Genomic DNA, 25,694 nt, shown 5'->3' with positions numbered 1-25,694 from the left:
GCAAAGATTTTATTAGTAAGCTGAGTATGATTGAGAGAACAGAACAGGGTACATTGAAGTGGTATGGTCCTCCATGGTGTAGTGGTTAGTGTTACTGATCATGGGATAGTGGCTAGTGTTGCTGACCATGAGGCATTCAAACACCGCGTGGGGTCGAGTTTGTATTTGTTCATATCCTGGTCGTGTATTCTAGTATACAGTTTACCCAACTGTTCATCCTCCCTTAGGGGCTGGTTGATGAAATGAGTACCTGGCTTAGACTAGGTAACCATACCTCTCCTCCCTGCCCAATAAGTCCCTTCTCCCCTTATAAGGCTCCTGTAACACTCAAGAAGCTAGTCATGTCCACTGGTGTTAGAATGTTGTGATGTATATCTGTCTATGTGCAAAAAGTTACACTGCAGTTGAGTAAGAAGTGGTCGATGTCTTTATTATGGTAGTTGCATTGTGAACATAAAGGGTCTTAGGATATTTTGAAACAGTATTTGTAGTGTTACAGTAATGGGTGGTAGCCATGATTAGGGCATTCAGTTTCCCATGTCGTCTTAGCAAATATGGAAAAAAATGGAGAGGATGAGTGAAAAGAGACTGATGAAAAGGATATACATATTGGCATTGGAAGGAGCAAGAATTAGGGATGGGCTGAGAAGGAGATGGAATGATGAGATGAAAGAAGCTTTGAGTTATTGTGACTTGAACATGGAGGAGGGTCAGAGGCATGCATGAGATAGAGATGATTGATGTACAGGGGATGATGAGCAGTGATTAGGCTGAACTTGGATGTATGAAGCAGTCAGGGAAAATCATGGAAAGGTCTGTGGGTCTTGGCTGTGGATAAGGGTTACTGGTTTAAGTTCATGACAGGTAGAGTGTGAATGTGAGCAACTGAGGGCATTCTTTCTCTGTTTCTGGTGATAGCTCATTAACATATGAAATGGTAAACAAGTATGAGAAAATATATTGTTTGAATTTAAGGAAAAGTCTTAGAAATGGATAAGGGCCTAATACAGATTAACCTTTGGAATTCATCCCATTTTTTTATATTTTATTAGCTTTAAGATAAATTCATTTTCATATTAAGCACATATTTTTATGCAGCCCTTACAGATAACAGGGACCCCCATTACTGCAGTATTGGTGTTTATACTTTTGATTATAAAGAGATGCTTCCTGCCTTACAATTTTTCAACTTTGTGATGGTGCAACAGCAATACACATTTATTAGAGACCATACTTCAAATTTTGAATTTTGATCTTTTCCTGGGCCAGCGATATGCAGCATGATACTCTCTCATGATGCTGTGGCTAAGCTATGATGTTTGGTAGGTTAGATGTACAGTATTAGATGTATTAGATGTATTTTCAACTTATGATAGGTTTATCGGATCGTAACTCCATCATAAGTCAAGGAGCGTCTGTAATCATTTGTTCATTTACTCATGTAAGTGAAGTTCTGCCGGTATAGGTATGTAAATAATCGGTAAGTAGTACATATTTGTGTGGTGCACATAGTGTGTATAGTGTGAAATCACACCTGAAAAGAAAATGTAGTGTAAAATTACTCTTAGAAAAAAATCATTGTTGTACACTTGCTCTCTACTTGCTTCCTCCCTTGATATGGAGGTAAGTATACTATTTTTTTGGGTATTTTTTTTACTAGTATGTAATACAGACATATTTTGCAATGAAAAAGATGAAAAAATTTCACTTGGTGTAAGCCATTTTAGAGGTATTCCACAGTTAAATGGTTGTATGTACTTGAGCCACCCCATTGTGAGCAGATTTATTGGCAGTAAATAGATAAATGAAAAGCTGCAATGTAGTAAGTAAACATTGTGGAAGGTCTTGATGGTATCAGTCCACTCAGAGCATAAGAGTAAAGAATTCTGTTGATGTCCTGGACATGTGGGTATAAACAGTAATGAAACAGCAGATGCTGAGGTTAAAGCTGGTACATCAAGTTGTGTATACATGAGAGTTATACGTTACAATGATTTTATAGGCAAGCTTGATGGGACTTAGAAACACAGAAGAATAAAAAATTATGGAAGATAGAAAAAAGATGTAGAAGTATGGCCTTACTTTTTCAGCAGGAATTACCATGCTGAGACAGTTCTTAGTCTACTGTGTTGATCCATGGTCATTAAATGTAGGAGCATCTAGAAATGTATTTTTACTTTGGAGCATGTGCAAATGGAATGCCAAAAATATAGGAGTCTCTCAGTTTTACATGAATTCTAACTATGGGTAAATAAAAGCATAGGAGAGATTTTAAGCATTACTGTTAATGTTAAAAGGTTGGTGAACTTCTTATAGGAAGTCAAAACATGTGATTCTGTATAAACAGTTTTTTAAGTTTCTGATCTTTTTTATGTGAAGTAGCACTGAATAACCATTATGTTCAAGCACTTTAACAGATTCCACATAATGTCATGAACACAATATAATTTGTAGGACTTTTAATGAAAAATTTATTACTTACTCCATCACTCAGATAGGGACAGGGAAGAAAGAATACTTCCCATGTATTCCCCGCATGTCGTAGAAGGCAACTAAAGGGGACGGGAGCGAGGGGCTGGAAACTCCCCTCCATGTATTCAAAAATCTAAAAGGGGAAACAGAAGGAGTCAAGCAGGGAGTGCTCATCCTCCTTGAAGGCTCAGACTGGGGTGTCTGAATGTGAGTGGATATAACCAAGATGAGAAGAAAGGAGAGATAGGGAGTATGTTTGAGGAAAGGAACCTGGATGTTTTGGCTCTGAGTGAACAAAGCTCAAGGGTAAAGGGGAAGAGTGGTTTGGGAATGTCTTGGGAGTAAAGTCAGGGGTTGGTGAAAGGACAAGAGCAAAGGAAGGACTAGCACTACTCCTGAAGCAGGAATTGTGGGAGTATGTGATAGAGTGTAAGAAAGTAAATTCTAGATTGATATGGGTAAAACTGAAAGTGGACAGAGAGAGAGGGGTGATTATTGGTGCCTATGCACCTGGTCATCAAAAGAAAGATCATGAGAGGCAAGTATTTTGGGAGCAGCTGAGTGAGTGTGTTAGCAACTTTGATGCACGAGACAGGGTTATAGCGATGGGTGAATTGAATGCAAAGGTGAGTAACGTGGCAGTTGAGGGTATAATTGGTGTCCATGGAGTGTTTAGTGTTGTAAATGGAAATGGTGAAGAGCTTGTAGATTTATGTGCTGAAAAAGGCCTGGTGATTGGGAATACCTGGTCTAAAAAGAGATATACATAAGTATACGTATGTGATTAGGAGTAGGAGTGAGGGTCAAAGGGCAGTATTGGATTAAGTGTTAATAGATAGATGTGTAAAAGAGAGACTTGTGGATGTTAATGTGCTGAGAGGGGCAGCTGGAGGGATGTCTGATCACTATCTTGTGGAGGTGAAGTGAAGATTTGTAGAGGCTTCCAGAAAAGAAGAATGTTGGGGAGAAGAGAGTGGTGAGATTAAGTGAGCTTGGAAAGGAGACTTGTGTGAGGAAGTACTAGGAGAGATTGAGTGTAGAATGGCAAAAGGTGAGAGCAGATGACAAAAGTGGAGTGGGGGAGGAATGGGATGTATTTAGGGAAGCGATGATGGCTTGTGCAAAAGATGCCTGTGGCATGATAAAGGTGGGAGGTGGACAGATTAGAAAGTTTAGTAAGTGGTGGGATGAAGTAGTAAGATTGTTAGTGAAACAGAAGAGAGAGGCTTTGGACAGTTTTTGCAGGGAAGTAGTGCAAATGACTGGTAGATGTATAAAAGGAGGCAGGAGGTCAAAAGAAAAGTGCAGGTAATGAAAAAGAGGGCAAATGAGAGTTGGGGTGAGAGAGTATCATTAAATTTCAGGGAGAATAAAAAGATATTTTGGAAGGAGGTAAATAACATGTGTAAGATTAGAGAACAAATGGGAACATCAGTGAAAGGGGTAAATGGAGAGGTAATAACAAGTAGTGATGAAGTGAGTATTTCGAAGGTTTTTTGAATGTGTTTGAAAATAGAGTGGCAGATATAGGATGTTTTGGTCGGGATGGTGTATGAAGTGAGACGGTCAGGGAGAATGGTTTGGTTAAGAGAGAAGAGGTAGTGAAAGCTTTGCAGAAGATGAAAGCTGGCAAGGTGGCATGTTTGGATGGTATTGCAGTAGAATTTATTAAAAAAAGGGGTAACTGTGTTGTTTATTGGTTGGTAAGGATATTCATTGTATGTATGGATCATGATGAAGTGCTTGAGGATTAGCAGAATGCATGCATAGTGCCATTGCACAATGGCAAAGGGGATAAAGGTGAGTGTTCAAGTTACAGTTTGTGAGTATTCCTGGGAAATTGTATGGGAGGGTATTGATTGATAAGGTAAAGGCAAGTACAAAGCATTAGATTGGGGAAGAGTAGTGTGGTTTCAGAAGTGGTAGAGGATGTGTAGATCAGGTGTTTGCTTTGAAAAATGTATGTGAGAAATACTTAGAAAAATAGATGATTTGTATGTAGCATTTATGGATCTGGAAAAGGCATATGATAGTGTGGATAGAGATGGTTTGTGGAAGGTTTTAAGAGTATATGGTGTGCAAGATAAGTTGCTAGAAGCAGTGTAAAGTTTTTACCAAGGATGTAAGGCATGTGTATGAGTAGAAAGAGAGGAGAGTTATTGGTTCCCAATGAATGTTGGTTTGTGTGATGTCCCCATGGTTGTTTAATTTGTGTATGCATGGGGTGGTTAGGGAGGTGAATGCAAGAATTTTGGAGGGAGGGGTGATTATGCAGTCTGTTGTGGATGAGAGGGCCTGGGAAGTGAGTCATTTGTTGTTTGCTGATGATACAGCACTAGTGGCTGATTCAGGTGAGAAACTGCAGAGGTTGGTGACTGAGTTTGGTAACGTGTGTGAAAGGAGAAAGTTGAGAGTAAGTGTGAATAAGAGCAAGGTTATTAGGTTCAGTAGGGTTGAGGGACAAGTTAATTAGAAGGTAAGTTTGAATGGAGAAAAACTGGAGGAAGTGAAGTGGTTTAGATATCTGGGAGTGGACTTATCTGTGGATGGAACCATGGAAGAGGAAGTGAGTCACAGGGTGGGGAGGGGGCGAAGGTTCTGGGAGCATTGAAGAATGTATGGAAGGCGAGACTGTTATCTTAGCAGAAATGGGTATGTTTGAAGGAATAGTAGTTCCAACAGTGTTATATGGTTGCGAGGCATGGGCTATAGATAAGGTTTTACAGAGGAGGGTGAATGTGTTGGAAATGAAATGTTTGAGGACAGTATGTGGTATGAGGTGGTTTTATCGAGTATGTGATGATAGTATGAGAGAGATGTGTGATAATAGAAAGAGTGTGGCTGAGAGAGCAGAAGAGTGTGTTGAAATGATTTGGACACATGGAGAGAATGAGTGAGGAAAGATTGACAAAGAGGATATATGTATCAGAGGTGGAGGGAGCAAGAAGTGGGAGACCAAATTGGTGGTAGAAGGATGGAGTGAAAAAGATTTTGAGCGATTAGGGCCTGAACATACTGGAGGGTGAAAGGCGTGCAAGAAATGGAGTGAATTAGAACAATGTGTTATACCCGGGTCAACGTGCTGTCAGTGGATTGAACCAGGCCATTTGAAGCGTCTGGGTTAAACCATGGAAAGGTCTGTGGTTTCAGTGCATTACATATGACAGCTAGAGTTTGAGTGTGAGCGAATGTGGCCCTTTTTTTTTTTTTTTTCCTGGCGTTACCTTGCTGTGGGTGTGGGGAAGGTATTTCCTGTGTGGTGGGGTAGTGACAGGAAAGAATGAAGACTGCAAGTATGAATATATACTTGTGTGTGTATGTATGTGTCTGTGTATGTATATGTATATATACGTTAAAATGTATATGTATATATATGTGTGTGTATGGGTGTTTATGTATGTATATGTGTATATGAGTGGTTGGACCATTCTTCATCTGTTTCCTTGCACTACCTCGCCGACAGAGGAGACAGCAGTTAAGTATTTATTTATATTTATTTATTTTGCTTTGTTGCTGTCTCTCACGTTAGCAAGGTAGCGCAAGGAAACAGACGAAAGAATGGCCCAACCCACCCACATACACATGTATATACATACACGTCCACTCACGCAAATTTACATACCTATACATCACAACGTGTACATATATACACACACAGACATATACATTTATACACATGTACGTGATTCATACTGGCTGCCTTTATTCATTCCCATCGCCACCCCGCCACACATGAAAATAAAAAACCCCTCCCCCTTCATGTGTGCGAAGTAGTGCTAGGAAAGACGACAAAGGCCACGTTTGTTCACACTCAGTCTCTAGCTGTCATGTAATAATGCATCGAAACCACAGCTCCCTTTCCACATTCAGGCCCCACAGAACTTTCCATGGTTTACCCTTGACGCTTCACATGCCCTGGTTCAATCCATTGACAGCATGTCGACCCCGGTATACCACATCGTCCCAATTCACTCTATTCCTTGCACGCCTTTCACCCTCCTGCATGTTCAGGCCCCGATCACTCAAAATCTTTTTCACTCCATCTTTCCACCTCCAATTTGGTCTCCCACTTCCCCTCATTCCCTCCACCTCTGACACATATATCCTCTTGGTCAGTCTTTCCTTACTCATTCTCTCCATGTGACCAAACCATTTCAAAACACCCTCTTCTGCTCTCTCAACCACACTCTTTTTATTACCACACATCTCTCTTACCCTGTTATTACTTACTCTATCAAACCATCTCACACCACATTGTCCTCAAACATCTCATTTCCAGCACATTCACCCTCCTCCACACAACTCTATCCATAGCCCACGCCTTGCAACCATATAACATTGTTGGAACCACTATCCCTTCAAACATACCCACTTTTGCTTCCCGAGATAATGTTCTCGACTTCCTCACATTCTTCAACGCTCCCAGAACTTTCGCCCCCTCCCCCACCCTATGATTCACTTCCGCTTCCATGGTTCCATCTGCTGCCAAATCCACTCCCAGATATCTAAAGCACTTCACTTCCTCCTGTTTTTCTCCATTCAAACTTACCTCCCAATTGACTTGTCCCTCAACCCTACTGTACCTAATAACCTTGCTCTTATTCACATTTACTCTCAGCTTTCTTCTTTCACACACTTTACCAAACTCAGTCACCAGCTTCTGCAGTTTCTCACCTGAATCAGCCACCAGCGCTGTATCATCAGCAAACAACAACTGACTCACTTCCCAAGCTCTCTCATCCACAACAGACTGCATACTTGCCCCTCTTTCCAAAACTCTTGTATTCACCTCCCTAACAACCCCATCCATAAACAAATTAAACAACCATGGAGACATCACACACCCCCTGCTGCAAACCTACATTCACTGAGAACCAATCACTTTCCTCTCTTCCTACACGTACACATGCCTTACATCCTCGATAAAAACTTTTCACTGCGGTTAAGTATAATATATAGATAGATGAAATAATCACTCAGAGGAATAATATATCATTTCCCGAAGCATGATTATGTCAAGAACGATAGAGAAATTGTCCGAAAGTGTCATCATCAAATTAGAAAATGCAGTTGGAAAACAGGTGGAAAATTTTAATATTGCATGCATGGCTTAGCAGACACTTGGGAAAATTTTGTTCATGGTCAGTGTCGTACCCCGCATACCCATTGTCTGTTTACGTCCATCCATTATTAGGAGCCGCACTCTGATCTTCAGCAGAATCTTGGTCAAAGCTTTTTGAATATAATTCAGTTACTCTCTAAACTTTATACTCTTATTTCCCAGTATCTATAGAATTGAATGGCATGAGACCTATACATGTAGTTAGATTTTATATGAATTATGCTGCATATAGAATTATTTAATCTGAAACAACCATAGTCACAGCTTGAAAAGTCTGAGTCTAATACTTTTTAAACTTTATACAGTTGTTTGTAAGCATTAAAGAATTATGACACAAATCCATAACACTGGTTTGGATTTTGCTTACTTTATGCCACTTATGAAAAGAAGTTTAACATAGAACATTACCTGAAAAGTTTTTGTCATATACTCATTAATCTTTTTACAGTTGTTTCCCAGCATCTGAACGATTGAATGGCTTGAGACCCACATTTTGAATATGGATTTTACCCCCCTTTCTCTAATGTTAACCCTTAAATAGCAACCTATAATGACTGATGCACAATTGGGGAATGGTGGCCATCATCATCTGGTATACTCATGTTTTCTGTCTCTTTTTAAGAATCCATCTGACTTGTCATGTCAGTAGTAACTTAAGAGAAGTTTCATCCTTTACTAATAAGGTGCTGGAAAAAGATCTGCTCTCATTACCCCCAACAACCTTCACTGTGGTCATGGCCATTGATCTATTGATTATACATACATAGTGACACAATAGAAAATAGTTAGGATTGTTACAAGACCTAAGTGATGAGGAGGAATCCCTCATTCATATTGGTTGATGAGAAGAGTGAAGAACAACAGCATTAGAAATGATGAAATAAGTGACTTCAGAAATTATTTTTGGGGGGATCACTTTAGGAGGGAGACCAAAACCTGCATCCCTTATCATCCTAGGCTTGGCCTTGTTCATATGGAAGATATCTCATCGTTACTATTGATTTTCTCTTTACGTAATCCTGGGATGATGAACTCTGGTTATACATGATAGTAAAGAACCAAACTAGTTCCAGGGCAAATCACTTCTGATATTCTCCGCACTAATGTTGCTCTCCATGCTCACTCGTGGTTTTAGTGTGAGTGATGAGGTAGTTATCCCTGGGGATAGGCTAGGAAGAATACTATCCGTGTATCTTCTGTATATTGTGGAAGGCAACTAAGAGGGGCAGGAAAAGGGGGTTGAAAATCCATTTTTTCTGTGCTGTTAGATTTCCTTATGAAAGAACATAGGAAACAAGTAAGAAAAGATTTTTTCTTTAGGGTTTAGTTTACTGTTGCTGCTACTGCTTTACTATGATGGAAACGGCAAATAGGTATGAATGAAAGAAGTATGCTTTTCAAAATTTTCTTGTCATTCACCATCAGTGCTTTCTTTCTTTCTTTCATACTATTCGCCATTTCCCGCGATAGCGAGGTAGCGTTAAGAACAGAGGACTGGGCCTTTGAGGGAATATCCTCACCTGGCCCCCTTCTCTGTTCCTTCTTTTGGAAAAATAAAAAAAAACGAGAGGGGAGGATTTCCAGCCCCCCGCTCCCTTCCCTTTTAGTCGCCTTCTACGACACGCAGGGAATACGTGGGAAGTATTCTTTCTCCCCTATCCCCAGGGATATATATATATATATATACATATATAACGTGTTCTCTCGAATGAGTCTTTCGTAGTAATGCCTTTCCTTCGATATCCCTTTACGAATCTTTACACCCTTGTCCCCCCCCCCCCCCCCCCTTCCTCCGCGCGGGAGAATGTAATGTTATTCTAAAATTTACACGAACGTATGAAAGAGGGTAACATTACAGCCCCAGCTGGGAATGCACAACAACAGCGAGTATAAAAAAAATTCGTGTAAAGAAATATATCGTGAGAGGGGAGAGGAGAAATACAAGGAGGGAAAGACTCATGCAAGAGAACGAGGAATATGCCTCAAATGGCCCTAAGTTCGCCACGAATGTTGAAGCATTTTAACGCAAAGTTGTGTGTGTGTGGTGGGGTTGGGGGGGGGATGTTAGTTACGTCGGTTCGCCAGTAACTACGTCCATTCCAAACTTTAATTGCCGCTAAGTCACTCGGGTAATTATTTAGGATGTTAGGAGAACTTGCCAAGTGCTCACTCGACCCATGGATCTTCAGAGGCACAAGATCTCCGAAATGAAACTTGAGTCATGAGTGACTCAAGTTCATGCTATAGAATGCGCCCGTCCCAAACTCTGCCAGCTGATGGCTGGCTGCGATGAAACAAGTTACTCAGATCAAACTTGATGAGGATAAACTCACTCTGAGCCCGGTCTTCAGGTCAAGTTCGAGGATGACTGTGTGTCCCGTAAGGTCAAATGGACGTTCCGATATTCAGTGTGTGTGTGTGTGTTTTCTCCCTTGCCTTGCTGTCTTTGTATAAAATAAGAGTAGACTCAGAAGTAAAGTTTAAGGGAAGGAAAGAAAAACAGAACTCCAATATTCCTCCCCCACACATGTCGGTACCCCCTCTCCCTGACTTGGCATAGGCAGAACGGTGAAAGGAAACAGGAAAGGAAAAGGCTTAAGGAATGTATCAGAGCTCCTAGGGTGATTGTACACCTTACTTCTGAAGGTAGAAAGAGCTCCTTGGGTGATTGTAAACCTTACTTCTGAAGGTAGAAAGGTTGTAAGAAGAGGAGATATCATGATGGTTAATTTTCATATGGCTGTTTTCTTTACAGAAACTTTGGGAATCAGCAGACAGATGTAAGTTGGGTAAAGCCTTGATGGCAGGAACACATGCTGACAGCTTGAGAACAGTAGCCGAAATAATACATGAACATAAGGAGAAGGAAGCAGCATCACAATTGATAGAGAGAGATGGTTGGGAAGAGATGATATAGAAGGCTTTTAATTCCACTATAATGAAATGAATGTACTAGAAAGCTTTTAATTCCACTCTAATGAAAGTAATGCACTAGAAGGCTTTTAATTCCATTCTAATGAAATTATTAACTAGAAGGCTTTTAATTCCTCTCTGGCTTATAAAGAAGTCTGGAGGAAGAGCCTCCAAGTATATGAGCAATGCTCCATGCTGGGAAAAATAAATTCCCTGTGGATTTGAAAAACCTGTTAACTAGAGAAGTAATCATGGCACCTATACAGCACCCCCTTGCTTTGGAAAGCAAATTTTGTAATGTTGATTATTTGATTATGTGTGGTTTTAGGATAGAATGGAGAATATGTTAATGGCCATCATGTTTAAGATATTGCAGGGATAAATGTGGTGTTTTGAAATTTAACAGAGGGAAATAGAATGATATTTAGAAAGAGATGCATGTACAATTTGCATTGTAGGACTATTAGATTTAACCAGGTATGTAATTCCCCATTCTGAGATATTGCATTGGTGTGGGTGAAGAGAGATGTGTTTTGTATGAAAAAGAGAATGACTGTTATAATGAGGAGAGGAGGGTAAATGAGTTGAAGAATGTAAATTAGAATCACCAGCATAAAAGTAAATAGGGTTAGATCTTAAAGACAGATCATTTATTGAGAGAAGAGAATTGATGATAAGTCAGAATGCTGAAGGACACCATTGCTGATAGAGTAGGAGGGGAAAGTCACTTCATCACTGATCACTGCAATGGATTGGCTAGAGAAGTTGTGCATTAGGGAAAAATAGTTGGTATGTTTGAAGGAATAGTGGTTCCAACAATGTTATATGGTTGCGAGGGGTGGGCTATAGATAAGAGTTGTGCGGAGGAGGGTGGATGTGCTGGAAATGAGATGTTTGAAGACAATATGTGGTGTGAGGTGGTTTGATCAAGTATGTCATAATAGGGTAAGAGAGATGTGTGGTAATAAAAAGAGTGTGATTGAGAGAGCAGGAGAGGGTATTTTGAAATGGTTTGGTCACATTGAGAGAATGAGTGAGGAAAGATTGACCAAGAGGATATATGTGTCAGAGGTGGAGGGAACGAGAAGTGGGAGACCAGATTGGAGGTGGAAAGATGGAGTGAAAATAATTTTGAGTGATCGGGGCCTGAACATGCAGGAGGGTGAAAGGCATGCAAGGAATAGAGTGAATTGGAATGATGTGGTATACCGGGGTCAATGTGCTGTCAGTGGATTGAACCAGGGCATGTGAAGCGTCTGGGGTAAACCATGGAAAGTTCTGTGGGGCCTGGATGGGGAAAGGAAGTTGTGGTTTTGGTGCATTATTACATGACAGCTAGAGACTGAGTGTGAACGAATGTGGCCTTTGATGTCTTTTCTTAGTGCTACCTCACGCACATGAGGGTGGAGGGTGTTGTTATTTCTTGTGTGGTGGGATGGCGATGGGAATGAATATGAATAAAGGCAGACAGTATGAATTATGTACATGTGTATATATGTGTATGTCTGTGTATGTATATATATATATATGTATACATTGAGATGTATAGGTATGTATATTTGCGCGTGTGGACGTGTATGTATATACATGTCTATGTGGGTGGGTTGGGCCATTCTTTCGTCTGTTTCCTTGCGCTACCTCGCTGACGCGGGAGACGGCGACAAAGCAAAATAAATAAATAAAATAAATCCAAAGGAAGGGAATTTGGAAGGGGAAGACTTGTACCACTCCTTAAATACTATGGAGATGACAAGGGCCACAACAAAAGATTCATTGAAATGCTTTTAAATGTATGCATTTTATTGACCACCAATGCTTATACCGATGTTTGAAGTAAGAGTAGAGTGGCAAACCAAGTTCAGGTGAAGAAGAAACATTTTCCCTTCCTCACTTCATATTGAAAGCTGTCAGACATGTCAACTACAATTCCTCTCCCTCTAACTTTTGTATACTGTCGTATCATTTTTATTTTTTCCGCCATGATAGACTATCCAAACCATCCCTTCCATTTAAGAATCAAATATAACAAAGGCTATGACTCTTTTTATTAGATGATGCACTTGTAGAAAGTTCATCGTCGTGAACACAGTGGTGGTGACTTGATATTCATAAAGAAGATTATTTAGATTGTTCACTTAGAATCCATAAATGATTTTTTTTCTTAAACTGAGACACTTTCAGTACATCCATTTCCAGAAAGCTCAGCTTAGGGTTACTGTGGTGTTGTTCTTATATTACAGCGTGGACATAGTGTGTCAAAATGCATCTCAGCGATATCATTATGTTTTTTTATTGTTGGGACTATATTGTTAACTATCTACCCCTGGCCAAAATACTGATTGTTATCATTGATCATTTGGTAACACAGCTTCTGTTGTATTGCAAATAATTGTAATGATCTTCTCTGCTGCAGATAGTTATTCTTTCAAATTTTTCATATAAACTGCAGTCAAAAGGGACGAGTACAAGTTTATGGGTATCTTGTTTGCAATTAACATGCTGTTATATGTGTTCAAGCAGAACATAACTTTCTGTGAGATGTCTTAAGTATGTAATCATAAACATTACTTTGATCAATGGTCTTTGGTTCACTCATATTTTTGTATTATCAAAACTATTTTAGGCCTTGGATTGTCATACATTTATATTTTCCAAACTATTTGTACCCTTTCTTATTTTACTCCTAATAAGTGTGCTGCACTGCTGGTGATGTAAGTGTTCTGTGGAACACCTTTCTAATTTTCTTTAGCTTTGATGAACTTTTTAGCATTAATGCCAAGGAAGCCTTGAGAGATGATCTTTATTGAGAACCAAAAGATAGTGTCTTGGTGAGAAGAGAAACTAAATTGTGAAGATGAACCATTTGAATTTCTCAGAGTTTAAGAGGGAAAAATGTCTCATAAAGTAACTGAAAGAGGATGTCCTACACTTAACAGGAACATTGAAATCAGTCCCTTTTGAGTGGTATCTGAGCCTGAAGAGAAACCAAATAGTGAATGAGGAAATGCCTTGTAGAACTGACTGGAAGAGGATGTCCTTCAGTCAGTAAGAACATTTATATCAGTTGTTACTGTCTCCATTGAAAAGGTGTTAACAAAAGACATTTACATGTTTGTTTCTTTGACATAAATGGGATTAGATTTAGCAGAAATAAATTCTTGATATAGATTGAGGCCATTTCTAGCATTCACAGTGTTTTGCAAATTGTAATAGAATCAGGAGACTACAGTTGGTAAGAACTGCTGTTTCTTACTTTTCAGGATATGCTCATATGTACTCTAATGCTTTCAGTTGAATATTATTCATGCTTATGAGCTATATTTTCAGCAGAATATTTGGATTTGTTTTGGCTGAACAGTTATTACTGTAGGAACATTAGGTAGGAGTCTCTGCAAACACTGTGCAAGAGTTGCCTTCTGCCACTGGCCTATTAAGGGTGAGGTACTAAAGGCAAAGATGCGACACTGGAGTTCACTAGTTATGGAGACTCCATTGCCATGGCCACCCCCTTGAGTGAGTTCCATTTGGGAACAGGCATTAAGAGATGATGGTAGATAGATGGATAGATTATATGCATATTAGTTTCAAGTTACTCAAGTTACAGAAAGTCTAAATTGGAGAAAGTCTAAATTGTTAGATTGCAAGATAATGATTGTTCCCGTTTTCCATGTCTGAGCCAATAAAGGATATAGTACATATTCCTGGTGTATGAGAGAAAAAACATTTTTTGTGACAGACTGGATTTCATTTTGTATATTATCACATGTATGACATAGACTAGACTAATCATGATATCCACCCCATGAGTGGTATTCTAGTGTAGACTGCTGTAGAATTATGAAATTCCAGATTGACTAAGGTGAACAAAGTGTAGTGTTGTGTTTGGGGTGGGCATACTACTTGTTTTGTTTGAATCCTTAGTTTCTTTGATATTGCTTAGGTTAATCATTATGTATGGTTAAAACAGACATTTGGTTGAGCTAGTATTGTCATTTACTATCTGATATAGTGCACATCAACAGGTAGAATGATTGTAACTATTGTAACTATCAAGAAGCAAAAATGTTCAATTCAGAATTGATTTTTTTATTCTTTTTGGAGCCATTCTGTTTATGCTTTTATTCTGTGTAAGTTAGAATGATTGCAACTATATCAAGAAGCAAAAATTTTCAATTCAGAACTGAATTTTTTTTTTTTTTCATTCTTTTTGGAGCCATTCTGTTTATGCTTTTATTCTGTGTAAGTTAAGTCTAAACTTCTTAGGAAACCATACCTTCATATTAAGAATGTTAAAAAAGATTTTGATAAGCAGCCCCAGAATATTCATTCTATTTCTAGGAGTGTACCCAACAAATTATTGCAGTCACTCCATTATAGCTGATATTAGATATGCCGAGAACAAGTACCGTTATAACTTGACATTTTCAGGCCGACGAAGATATGGTACCAAACTCTGGAAGACATTCACAGACTGCTTCAATTGTCTTCCCATTGCTGCTATTATTGATGAAAAGATATTCTGCTGTCATGGAGGCTTAAGTCCTGACTTACAAAGCATGGAACAAATCCGTCGCATCATGAGACCTACAGATGTCCCAGACACAGGTATGACTGAGAACATATAATTGACAGATACCTTTAGGACCTCCTACACCCGCAAAGCATTTCAGTTTTACTTGACCCAAGATCACTCTTACTGCTTTCTTACCTGAAATACCTCTTTCATTTGTTCATCCTATTCATTTTTTTTTTTTTCGCCGTTTCCTATGTTACAAAGGTAGTGCTGGGAACATACGAAGAAAGAACACATCTACTCACACACACACACACACACTGCCCCACAGGAAGCAGCATTACCACCTCCTGCATCAGTGAGGTAGTGCCACGAAACAGACAAAAAAAGGCCACATCTGCTCACACTCATTCTGTACCTGTCATGTGTAATGCAGCAAGGCTACAGCTCCCTATCCATATCCAGGCCCCACAGACCTTTCCATGGTTTGCTGAGATTATTTCACATGCCCTGGTTCTGTCCATTGATGTCATGTCAACCCCAGTGTACCACATTGTTCCAATTCACTCTATTCCATGCACACCTTTCACCCTCCCGCATGTTCAGGCCCCAGTTGCTTAAAGTCTGTTTCGCCATCCTTCCACATCCAATTTGGTCTCCCACTTCTTCATGTTCCCTCCACCTCCAACACATATATATCCTCTTTGTCAACCTTTCTCAACCTTTCCTCTCATTATCTCTGTATGTCCACACCATTTCAACACACCCTCTTCTGCTCTCTCAACCACACTCATTTTACTACCACACATTTCTCTTCCCCTTTCATTACTTACTCAATCAAATCACCTCACGCCACATATTGTTCTCTAAGCATTTCATTTCCAACACATCCACCCTCTACTGCACAACCCTGTCTATAGCTCATACTTTGCTACCATATGATATTGCTGGAACTATACTATTCCTTCAAACATACCCATTTATTCTCTCTAAGATAATATTCTCTTTCCACACATTCTTCAACACCTCCAGAACCTTTGTCCTCTTTCCCTCCACGTGACTCCATGGTCCCTCAACCCTGCTGAACGTAATGATCTTGTGCTTATCCACATTTATTTTCATCTTTTTTCTTTCACACTCATCCAAACTCAGTCACCAACTTTTGCAGTTGCTCTTGAATCAGCCAACAGTGCTGTATCAACAAACAACAACTGACCTACTTCCCGGGTCCCTCTCATCTGCAACAGACTGCATGCTCACCCCTCTCTCCAAAGCTGTTGCATTTACCTCCCTAACCACCCCATCCATAAACAACTTATACAACCATGATGAAATCACACCCCTGCCACAGACCGACCTTCCATGGACACTAATCACTCCTCTCTCTTCCTATTCGTACACATCCCTTACACTCTTGATAAAAACTTTCACTGTTTCTAGCTGCTTACCTCCCACACCATATGTTCTTAAAACCTTCCTCAAAGCATCTCTGTCAACCCAATCATATGCCTTCTCCAGACCCATAAATGCCACATACAAGTCCATCTGTTTTTCTAAGTTTTTCTCACATGCATTCTTCAGAGCAAACACCTGATCCACACTGCTATTCCCCAATCTGATGTTCTGTACATGCCTTCATCCTCTCAATCAATACCTTCCCATACAATTTCCTAGGAATACTCAACAAACATATGCCTTTGTATAATGTCACTATACATGCATTCCACCAATCTTCAGGCACTTCACCATTATCTGTACTTTGAATATCATACATCTGTACATACATTGAATATCATACATTTTATCCCTGGGGATAGGGGAAAAAGAATACTTCCCACGCATTTGCCACATGTCATAAAAGGCAACTAATGGGGACGGGAGCAGGGGGCTAGAAACCCTTCCCTCATTGTATTTTAACTTTCTGAAAGGGGAAACAGGAGTCATGCAGGGAGTGCTCATCTTCCTCTAAGGCTCAGATTGGGGTGTCTAAATGTGTATGGATGTAACCAAGATGAGAAAAAAGGAGATAGGTAGTATGTTTAAGGAAAGGAACCTGGATGTTTTGGCTCAGAGTGAAATGAAGCTCAAGGGTAAAGGGGAAGAGTGGTTTGGGAATGTCATGGGAGTAAAGTCAGGGGTTGGTGACAGGACAAGGGCAAAGGAAGTACTAGCACTACTCCTTAAGCAGGAGTTATGGGAGTATGTGATAGAGTGTAAGAAAGTAAACTCTAGATTAACATGGGTAAAACTGAAAGTTGATGGAGAGAGATGGGTGATTATTGGTGCAAAGGAGGGGGGATGTGTTGGAAATGATATGTTTGAGGACAATATGTAGTGTGAGGGGGTTTGATTAAGTAATGAAAGGGTAAGAGATGTGTGGTAATAAAAAGCATGTGGTTGAGAGAGCAGAAGAGGGTGTATTGAAATGGTTTGGTCACATGGAGAGAATGAGTGAGGAAAGATTGACAGAGGATATATGTGTCAGAGGTGGAGGGAACAAGGAGAAGTGGGAGACAAATTGGAAATGGAAGGATGGAGTGAAAAAGATTTTAAGTGTTTGGGGCCTGAACATACAGGAGGGTGAAAGGCGTGCAAGGAATAGAGTGAATTGGAACGATGTGGTATACTGGTGTTGACGTGCTTCTCAGTGGATTGAACCAGGGCATGTGAAGTGTCTGGGGTAAACCATGGAAAGTTTTGTGGGGCCTGAATGTGGAAAGGAAGCTGTGGTTTCGGTGCATTATACATGACAGCTAGAGACTTCGTGTGAGCAAATGTGGCCTTTATTGTTTTTTCCTAGCACTTCCTCACACGTGCACGGGGAGAGGGGGGGGGTGCCATTTCATGTGTGGCGGGGTGGTGACGGGAATGGATGAAGGCAGCAAGTGTGAATACCCAAGTGAACTTTCGTGTAATGATCACATTGTCAGGGGAGATGCAAGAATGAGGTAGAAGATGTAGAACAGTCAGTTGATGTACAAGGAAGAGACTTAGCTAAGATGCCGTTTCATACACTTCTAAACTCAGCCACCAGCTTCTGTAGATTTTCAATTGAATATGCCTCCAGTGCTGTATTCTATAATCTTATTCATGTTTTGATTATATTTCTATTGACAGTAAACCCCCGATTTAATGGACTGAAGGGGGGAAGGGGTGTCCGTTATTGCCAAAAGTCCATTAAATTAAATGTGACCTATTTCTGTACTACATTTAAATTCATACGCTTTCTAACTCCTCAATCAATATAGGGTTTAATATGTGGTATGTTAGTTGGGTGGGAGGTACTCAGCAACATGGGAATAGAGACAGATGTGATGCCACTCCTCTCCTATGAAAGGGTACTTCTATATGATGAAGTGAGGACGGACTACCTGCATTCATTGCACCTCTTACATGGTGCAGAGAGTAGGATTTGAACATACACAGGAGAATCCCAAGTTATCGCAAGGCTGCTCACCTTCTTCAGACCATGAGGCGCACCCAAGGAAATGCCTCAGATGGGGAAACCAATCTTAAGTTGTGAGGAGATGGAAGCTTTCTACAAAAGAATGGGGAATCATGGCCTGCATCTCCTAAGCTCACTTCCCCCAGTCCAATGAATGCACTAAAGCAACAGTAAAGGTAGCCAATCAGGTGTTGAGAGGCAGCACATGTGTTGGATGTAGCTTGCACAACAGCAAAGCTGTTCCAGTATCTGACACCCCTCTAAGAGGGGGATAAGTCACCTGCACAGCTGGCAGCAGGAAGACAGTTGCGAGATTGTGTCCTGGTGCTCTGGCAACACTATCTGATATACTGGCTATGGAGAACTGCTTTGTGAAACAGGGAGTGGGCCATAGCATAGGGTCTGGCTCTTGTTCAGGGCAGTCCAGCAGGTGACGCTGCTATGCTGCCCGAGCTGTCCGTGGACACCACTGTCTGCATTCAGGATGTCACTTCAAAGGTGTGGGATAGGTTGGGTGTGGTAGTGGAGGTGAAGCCTCATAGACAATGCTCAGTGAAGCTGAACGGCAGTAGCCCCCTGCCTTTGTGAAACTGACATCACCTACACCCCTGGGTTTTGCCAGTCCCCATAACACCCATGGATCAAGGGAAGCACTAACAAGCAGCAGCTTTGCTCCAAGTTGTGCCAACACCTAGCCTCAGATGGCAGTGCCCTCACTGTGAGACACCACCTGCACATTTGCAAAATTATGTTTGTGGTGACTCCTTTGAAGAGTGAACACACTAATTTATCTCATTTTTGTTCTACTCACATGTAAAGGAAGTGTATTGTTGCTGACCAGTGATTTGTGTGTATATTTGCCTTATTCCTTGTTGAATTTTCATTCTTTTTTGTTTTCTTGTTTTTAGTTTTGTTTTTGTTTTTTTGTAACAAAATGTCACATTTAGTTACCAGAATCTCATGAGTGGGGGTGTAGGGTTTAGTGTGTAGTATGATAATTGGGTGTCGGGCACCTGGCAACGTGGGAATGCTCACCAGGCAGTTGGAGGCAGGAGTCAGATTAGAGATGATTCCGCCCCTCTCCTATGAAAGGACAATTTATAATAAAGTGAGGAGGGACTACCTGCACTTTTTACAATCACTTGATGCCATTTTGAATTGTAAGGATTGTAAAATTGTTTAATAGATAAAGTCACAATTTTGAGGTAACAGAAACGCTCTGTATAGAACCTGACCACACAATAGCTTGAGGCAGACTCAGACTGAAACAAAGCGAGTCTACCCCAAGCTACCAAAAAACAAGTGTGGTATGAAATGCACATGGTGGAGTGTTTAAGACTTTATTTCTTTTTATTATTATTGATTTTTTTTTTTTTTTTTTTTTTTGTCGCTGTCTCCCGCGTTTGCGAGGTAACGCAAGGAAACAGACGAAAGAAATGGCCCAACCCACCCCCATACACATGTATATACATATGTCCACACACGCAAATATACATACCTATGCAGCTTTCCATGGTTCACCCCAGACGCTTCACATGCCCTGATTCAATCCACTGACCGCACGTCAACCCCGGTATACCACGTCGATCCAATTCACTCTATTCCTTGCCCTCCTTTCACCCTCCTGCATGTTCAGGGCCCGATCACACAAAATCTTTTTCACTCCATCTTTCCACCTCCAATTTGGTCTCCCACTTCTCCTCGTTCCCTCCACCTCCGACACATATATCCTCTTGGTCAATCTTTCCTCACTCATTCTCTCCATGTGCCCAAACCATTTCAAAACACCCTCTTCTGCTCTCTCAACCACGCTCTTTTTATTTCCACACATCTCTCTTACCCTTACGTTACTTACTTGATCAAACCACCTCACACCACACATTGTCCTCAAACATCTCATTTCCAGCACATCCATCCTCCTGCGCACAACTCTATCCATAGCCCACGCCTCGCAACCATACAACATTGTTGGAACCACTATTCCTTCAAACATACCCATTTTTGCTTTCCGAGATAATGTTCTCGACTTCCACACAGTCTTCAAGGCTCCCAGGATTTTCGCCCCCTCCCCCACCCTATGATCTACTTCCGCTTCCATGGTTCCATCCGCTGCCAGATCCACTCCCAGATATCTAAAACACTTTACTTCCTCCAGTTTTTCTCCATTCAAACTTACCTCCCAATTGACTTGACCCTCAACCCTACTGTACCTAATAACCTTGCTCTTATTCACATTTACTCTTAACTTTCTTCTTTCACACACTTTACCAAACTCAGTCACCAGCTTCTGCAGTTTCTCACATGAATCAGCCACCAGCGCTGTATCATCAGCGAACAACAACTGACTCACTTCCCAAGCTCTCTCATCCCCAACAGACTTCATACTTGCCCCTCTTTCCAAAACTCTTGCATTCACCTCCCTAACCACCCCATCCATAAACAAATTAAACAACCATGGAGACATCACACACCCCTGCCGCAAACCTACATTCACTGAGAACCAATCACTTTCCTCTCTTCCTACACGTACACATGCCTTACATCCTTGATAAAAACTTTTCACTGCTTCTAACAACTTGCCTCCCACACCATATATTCTTAATACCTTCCACAGAGCATCTCTATCAACTCTTATCATATGCCTTCTCCAGATCCATAAATGCTACATACAAATCCATTTGCTTTTCTAAGTATTTCTCACATACATTCTTCAAAGCAAACACCTGATCCACACATCCTCTACCACTTCTGAAACCACACTGCTCTTCCCGAATCTGATGCTCTGTACATGCCTTCACCCTCTCAATCAATACCCTCCCATATAATTTACCAGGAATACTCAACAAACTATACCTCTGTAATTTGAGCACTCACTCTTATCCCCTTTGCCTTTGTACAATGGCACTATGCAAGCATTCCACCAATCCTCAGGCACCTCACCATGAGTCATACATACATTGAATAACCTTACCAACCAGTCAATAATACAGTCACCCCCTTTTTTAATAAATTCCACTGCAATACCATCCAAATTATTATTAATGTACTGTATTATTATTTGCATGTTAAATCCGAAATCTATTATATTGCAGTCCATTAAATTGAGGGATTACTGTACCTTCAACCTGTCCTCTCACCTGCATCCTTATTTTGAAAGGCTTTCATTCTTGTGTTCTTGTTTTCATGTATGCTCAGGATCCACCTGGACACTTCAGGGCAATCTTTCATTCTGTCCACCTCCACCTCTGATTGAGCTAATAGAGCAGCAGCATCTGTATACAGTAAATATGATAGATTCCATTCTGTTTCACAATAGTTCAGCAGTTCACTGCATTTACTTCACCTAACACTCATTTACGTAGTGCCTCACCCATACAAACATATGGTAACCATAGTGATATTTCACAACCTTGATGCACTCCCATGTTTATTTTAAACCACTCACTAATGCACCATTTACTTTCACACAAGCAAAACCATGTCCATTACAAAAGTTTTAACTTTTAGAAATCTTTAGTGTACACCAAATTTAAGGTCTCAGATTTCAAAATTACTTTTCTATTAACTGTGTCATGGGCTTCTTCTTGATGTGTAATTGATGTGTATATCTTCTCTTGATCTTCCAGTACATGCCCAAGTATTGCAATAGAGTTTACATAATATTTTGCTTTCTTAAATCCATGTTTAGACTTCCAATTTTCTTTACTTATCTTTACAGTTCCTTTGCTGATTTGTTGTTATATAGTTGTCTGTCATAAAAGAGTAAAGCTGGAGATAATGTATGTGTGTATTTACAGGCACTTTTGCTTCTGAAATGTGTATAAATGTCTAAAAATAACTCAGCTCAAGACGATAAAACTTTGCAGCAGACAGTAAGATTGCAGTGTCATGTTCCTCCTATGCAAACATTTTATTCCTTAATTTTCTAGTACATTGGTATACATCTAGTATACTTTGAGTTGGGGATTAGAGATGAGAGATTAATCATTTGCTGTTTGCAGATGGCACAGTTTTATGGGCAGACTCCAGAGAAATACTCTAGAATCTGGTGACAGAGTTTGGGAGTGATGTGAAAGGAGGGAGCTGAGAGTAAATTTGAATTATAGTAAAGTAACGAGTTGTATTAGGGTTATAACACAGGATGTTTGTAAGTTTGAATACAATAGAGGAAGTAGAGTGCTGTAGTTGCCTGGGGGGTGGACATGGTATTGCAAGGAACTTTGGGGCTGAAATATCATAGTGTGGAAGAGGGGGCTTAGATCCTGTTTGCATTATGGAGTTTGTGAGAGGAAATGTTGTGTGTGGTAGGGCAGAGTTGGGTATGTTTGAAGGTATAGTAGTCCTGGCAGTGTTTTATGAATGTGGAGCTTGGTCCTTAAAGCAAAAGCATGAAAGATGGTTGACATGTTTAAATAAAATGCCCGAGGTCAGTATTTGATATAAGTTGGATTGGTTTTGCAAGGCATGGGATTGTGAAGAGAGAGATAAGTTAGTAAGCAATGGAGAGTGATGGTGCTGAATTTGAATAGGATGGCTGGTGAGAGTAAAAGGAGGGAAATTGTTAAGGGGTTTAAAAGTTTTAGTGTGGGTGTGTTAGGGATTGGGGTAACCCATATCCTTGGGCAGGGTGTGTGGAGTGAAAATGAAAATGATGAATGGAAGTTATGGGAGGGCATGGAAGGAGGTGTGGTATGGACAGGAATGAGTGAAAATTATTGGAGAGGAGAAAAAGAAGTATGTGCAATTCTGCTATCACCAAGAGTATGGGAGGGTGTTACAGAGCATGGATGGAATGGATCAAAAATAGTGTGGGTGAAAGGAAAGATTGGGATTGTGAATTATGCATGGGTATATGTATACGTGCCAGTAAATATGAAGACGGTATGAGGTAAGGATGAAATGAAGCTTTTCTGGGGGAATTTGAATGACTCTGTAAACGGCTTTAAGAATGAAAGAAACGTGGTTGTATTGGGTGATAGGAATGCAAAAGTGGGATGTGATGAAATTGGTGGGATAGTTGGTAAATTAGGTGTGCCTGGAGTAAATGAGAATGGAAGTTATCCTGTGGATATCTATGCTGAGTGGGGTTTATAACTTGCAAACACCTTTTCTCAGCACGAGATGATAAACAGATATACATGGATGAGGAATGATGGAAGAGAAGAGCAAAGGCTTTGATTGACTATGTTGCAGTGGATGAAAGATTGAGAAAGGCTGTACTAGATGCTAGAGTCTTGAGAGGATTCTTTGGAGATTCTGGCCATTTTGCAGTTCTTGTCAGGGATGAGGATCAGAGAGAAGTGGAGGTATGGTGTAAGAAAGAATGGAGAGGTAAAAGTGCTGGCAAGCGAAAAGATGAATCAGAAAAAATGCAGGGAGGAGTATGAAAGGAAGGTAACTGAATGCTTAGATGGAAGTGCAGTGAGTGTAGGAATATAGTCATGTGTGAGAGATGTTTAAAATGTTGAGAGAAATACAGTTAAAGGTTGTAGAATCAGTAGTTGGATACAAGGTTGTGAGATACAGGAATTAAAAGGGCAAAGCATGGTAGACAGAAGATGTTAAAAATTTTGTGGGAGAGAAGAAAAAGACATGGTAAATTGCTCAATAGGAATGTACCAGTGGAAGCTCAGCAAAGGAGGAGGGAAGGATACAAAATATGTAAGTGGAATGTTAAGGAGCTGATAGAAGAAAGCAAAGAAAGAGTAGATGAAGATTATGGAAGAAAGTTAAATTGAAAGTTTTTGGATAATAAAAAAACTATATTGGAAGGAGGTCAAAAAGGAAAGAAGTGGATGTAAGAGTGGAAATCTTGATGTGAGAAGTAAGGAAGGGGAGTTGCTGAATCAAAAGGGGGAAGTGAAAGGAAGATGGAAAGAGTATTTTGAAGAACTGATAAATGTGGGAGAAGGGGAGGCAACAGTTGTTACATGCATGGGAATAGAGAATGGAAGGAAGAGGATACAATCGCAAGGGCTTACAGCAAAAAAGGAGGTAAGAAGCACAATAATGAGGCTGAAGGTAGGAAAGGCACTTGGAATGGATAGGATTACAGCTGAAATGCTGAAGCATGGAGGAGAAAGCATGATAGAGTGGATGCATCTTATATGTAATTTAGCATGGAAACAGAAGGTTGTGCCTGAGGATTGGGTAGAAGCTATTATCATTCCTTCATTCTATGGAAAAGGTGCAAAGGATGTGTGTAGCAGCTATAGGGTTATAAGTCTTTTAAGAATACCAAGAAAATATTGATTGACAGAGTGATGGAAGTGATTGAATGCAGAATAAGTGAAGAGCAAGAAGGTTTTAGCAAAGTTAGGGAATGGGTAGTTCAGATTTTTGTTGTAAAAATGACCATTGAAAAGTATTTAGTGAAAGGTAAGAAGTTATATATAGCTTTTATAGATCTGGGGAAAGCTTATGACAGTTGAGTGGAATGTTTTGTTGGAAGTTTTATGGATATATGGTGTAGGGGGGACAACTGTTGGATGGTGTGAAAGCCTTCTATAGAGGAGCAAATGTGTGTGTAAGAGTGGATGGAGAACTGAGTGAAAGTTTTAGGACACATGTAGGTGTGAGGGAGGACCATGTGATGTTACTGTGGCATTTTGATATATATATGGATGGAGTGATAAGAGAGATGAAAACAAAACTAGGGAAAAGGGGTGAAGAGATGGAGTATGTCAGTGAGATATATGGTGGCTAGTAGCAAGCCTGTTTGTGAATGATACTATGTTGTTTGCAGAGCAAAGATGAGTTGCAGAAGTTTGTAAGTGTGCTTTATGATGTGTGTAAGTGTAGGCGATTGAAGGTAGATGCAAGTAAAAGTAAAGTAATGATGTTTGGAAAGAAACAGAGTGAAATTATAGATTTTGTAAAACCACATAGAGTGAAAGAAGAAAGTGTACTAAATTGTGCTGTGGATGTGGTGGGAAAAAGACTGGAAGAAGTGAGAGAATTTGAGTATCTAGGAGCTGTCTTGGGTAAGTTTGGTGATATGGAAGGAGAGGTAAGGGAGATAGGAGTACAGGGTAGAGGAGTCATTGGGTCCCTTAATAGAATAATGAAGGGTAGAGGTGTAAGTTTGGAAGTGAAGAAAGGATTAAAGGACAGCATAGTCCTCCCAACCCTGACCTATGCAACCAAAACATGGACATGGAATGAGTCACATAGATCAAGGATCCAGGCTGTGGAAATGAGCTATTTGAGATCATGTGATGTGACTAGAT

At 40.3% G+C, this 25,694-nt stretch overlaps 1 protein-coding gene across 3 annotated transcripts in view; it reads left to right on the top strand.

Moving 5' to 3' along the window:
* The window catches only part of LOC139749512 (serine/threonine-protein phosphatase PP1-beta catalytic subunit), a 269,037-nt gene that overhangs the window by 211,339 nt on the left and 32,004 nt on the right, over positions 1-25,694 (top strand). For all 3 annotated transcript variants that reach the window (XM_071663462.1, XM_071663461.1, XM_071663463.1), the window contains one exon: positions 14,936-15,112. In XM_071663462.1, coding sequence (XP_071519563.1) covers positions 14,936-15,112 — 177 coding nt within the window. The remainder of the gene's footprint in view (positions 1-14,935; positions 15,113-25,694) is intronic.

The sequence above is a fragment of the Panulirus ornatus genome, chromosome 7 (assembly GCF_036320965.1).
Source record: "Panulirus ornatus isolate Po-2019 chromosome 7, ASM3632096v1, whole genome shotgun sequence".
Classification (NCBI taxonomy): Eukaryota; Metazoa; Arthropoda; class Malacostraca; order Decapoda; family Palinuridae; genus Panulirus; species Panulirus ornatus.
This window is presented reverse-complemented; position numbering and strand designations above follow the sequence as displayed.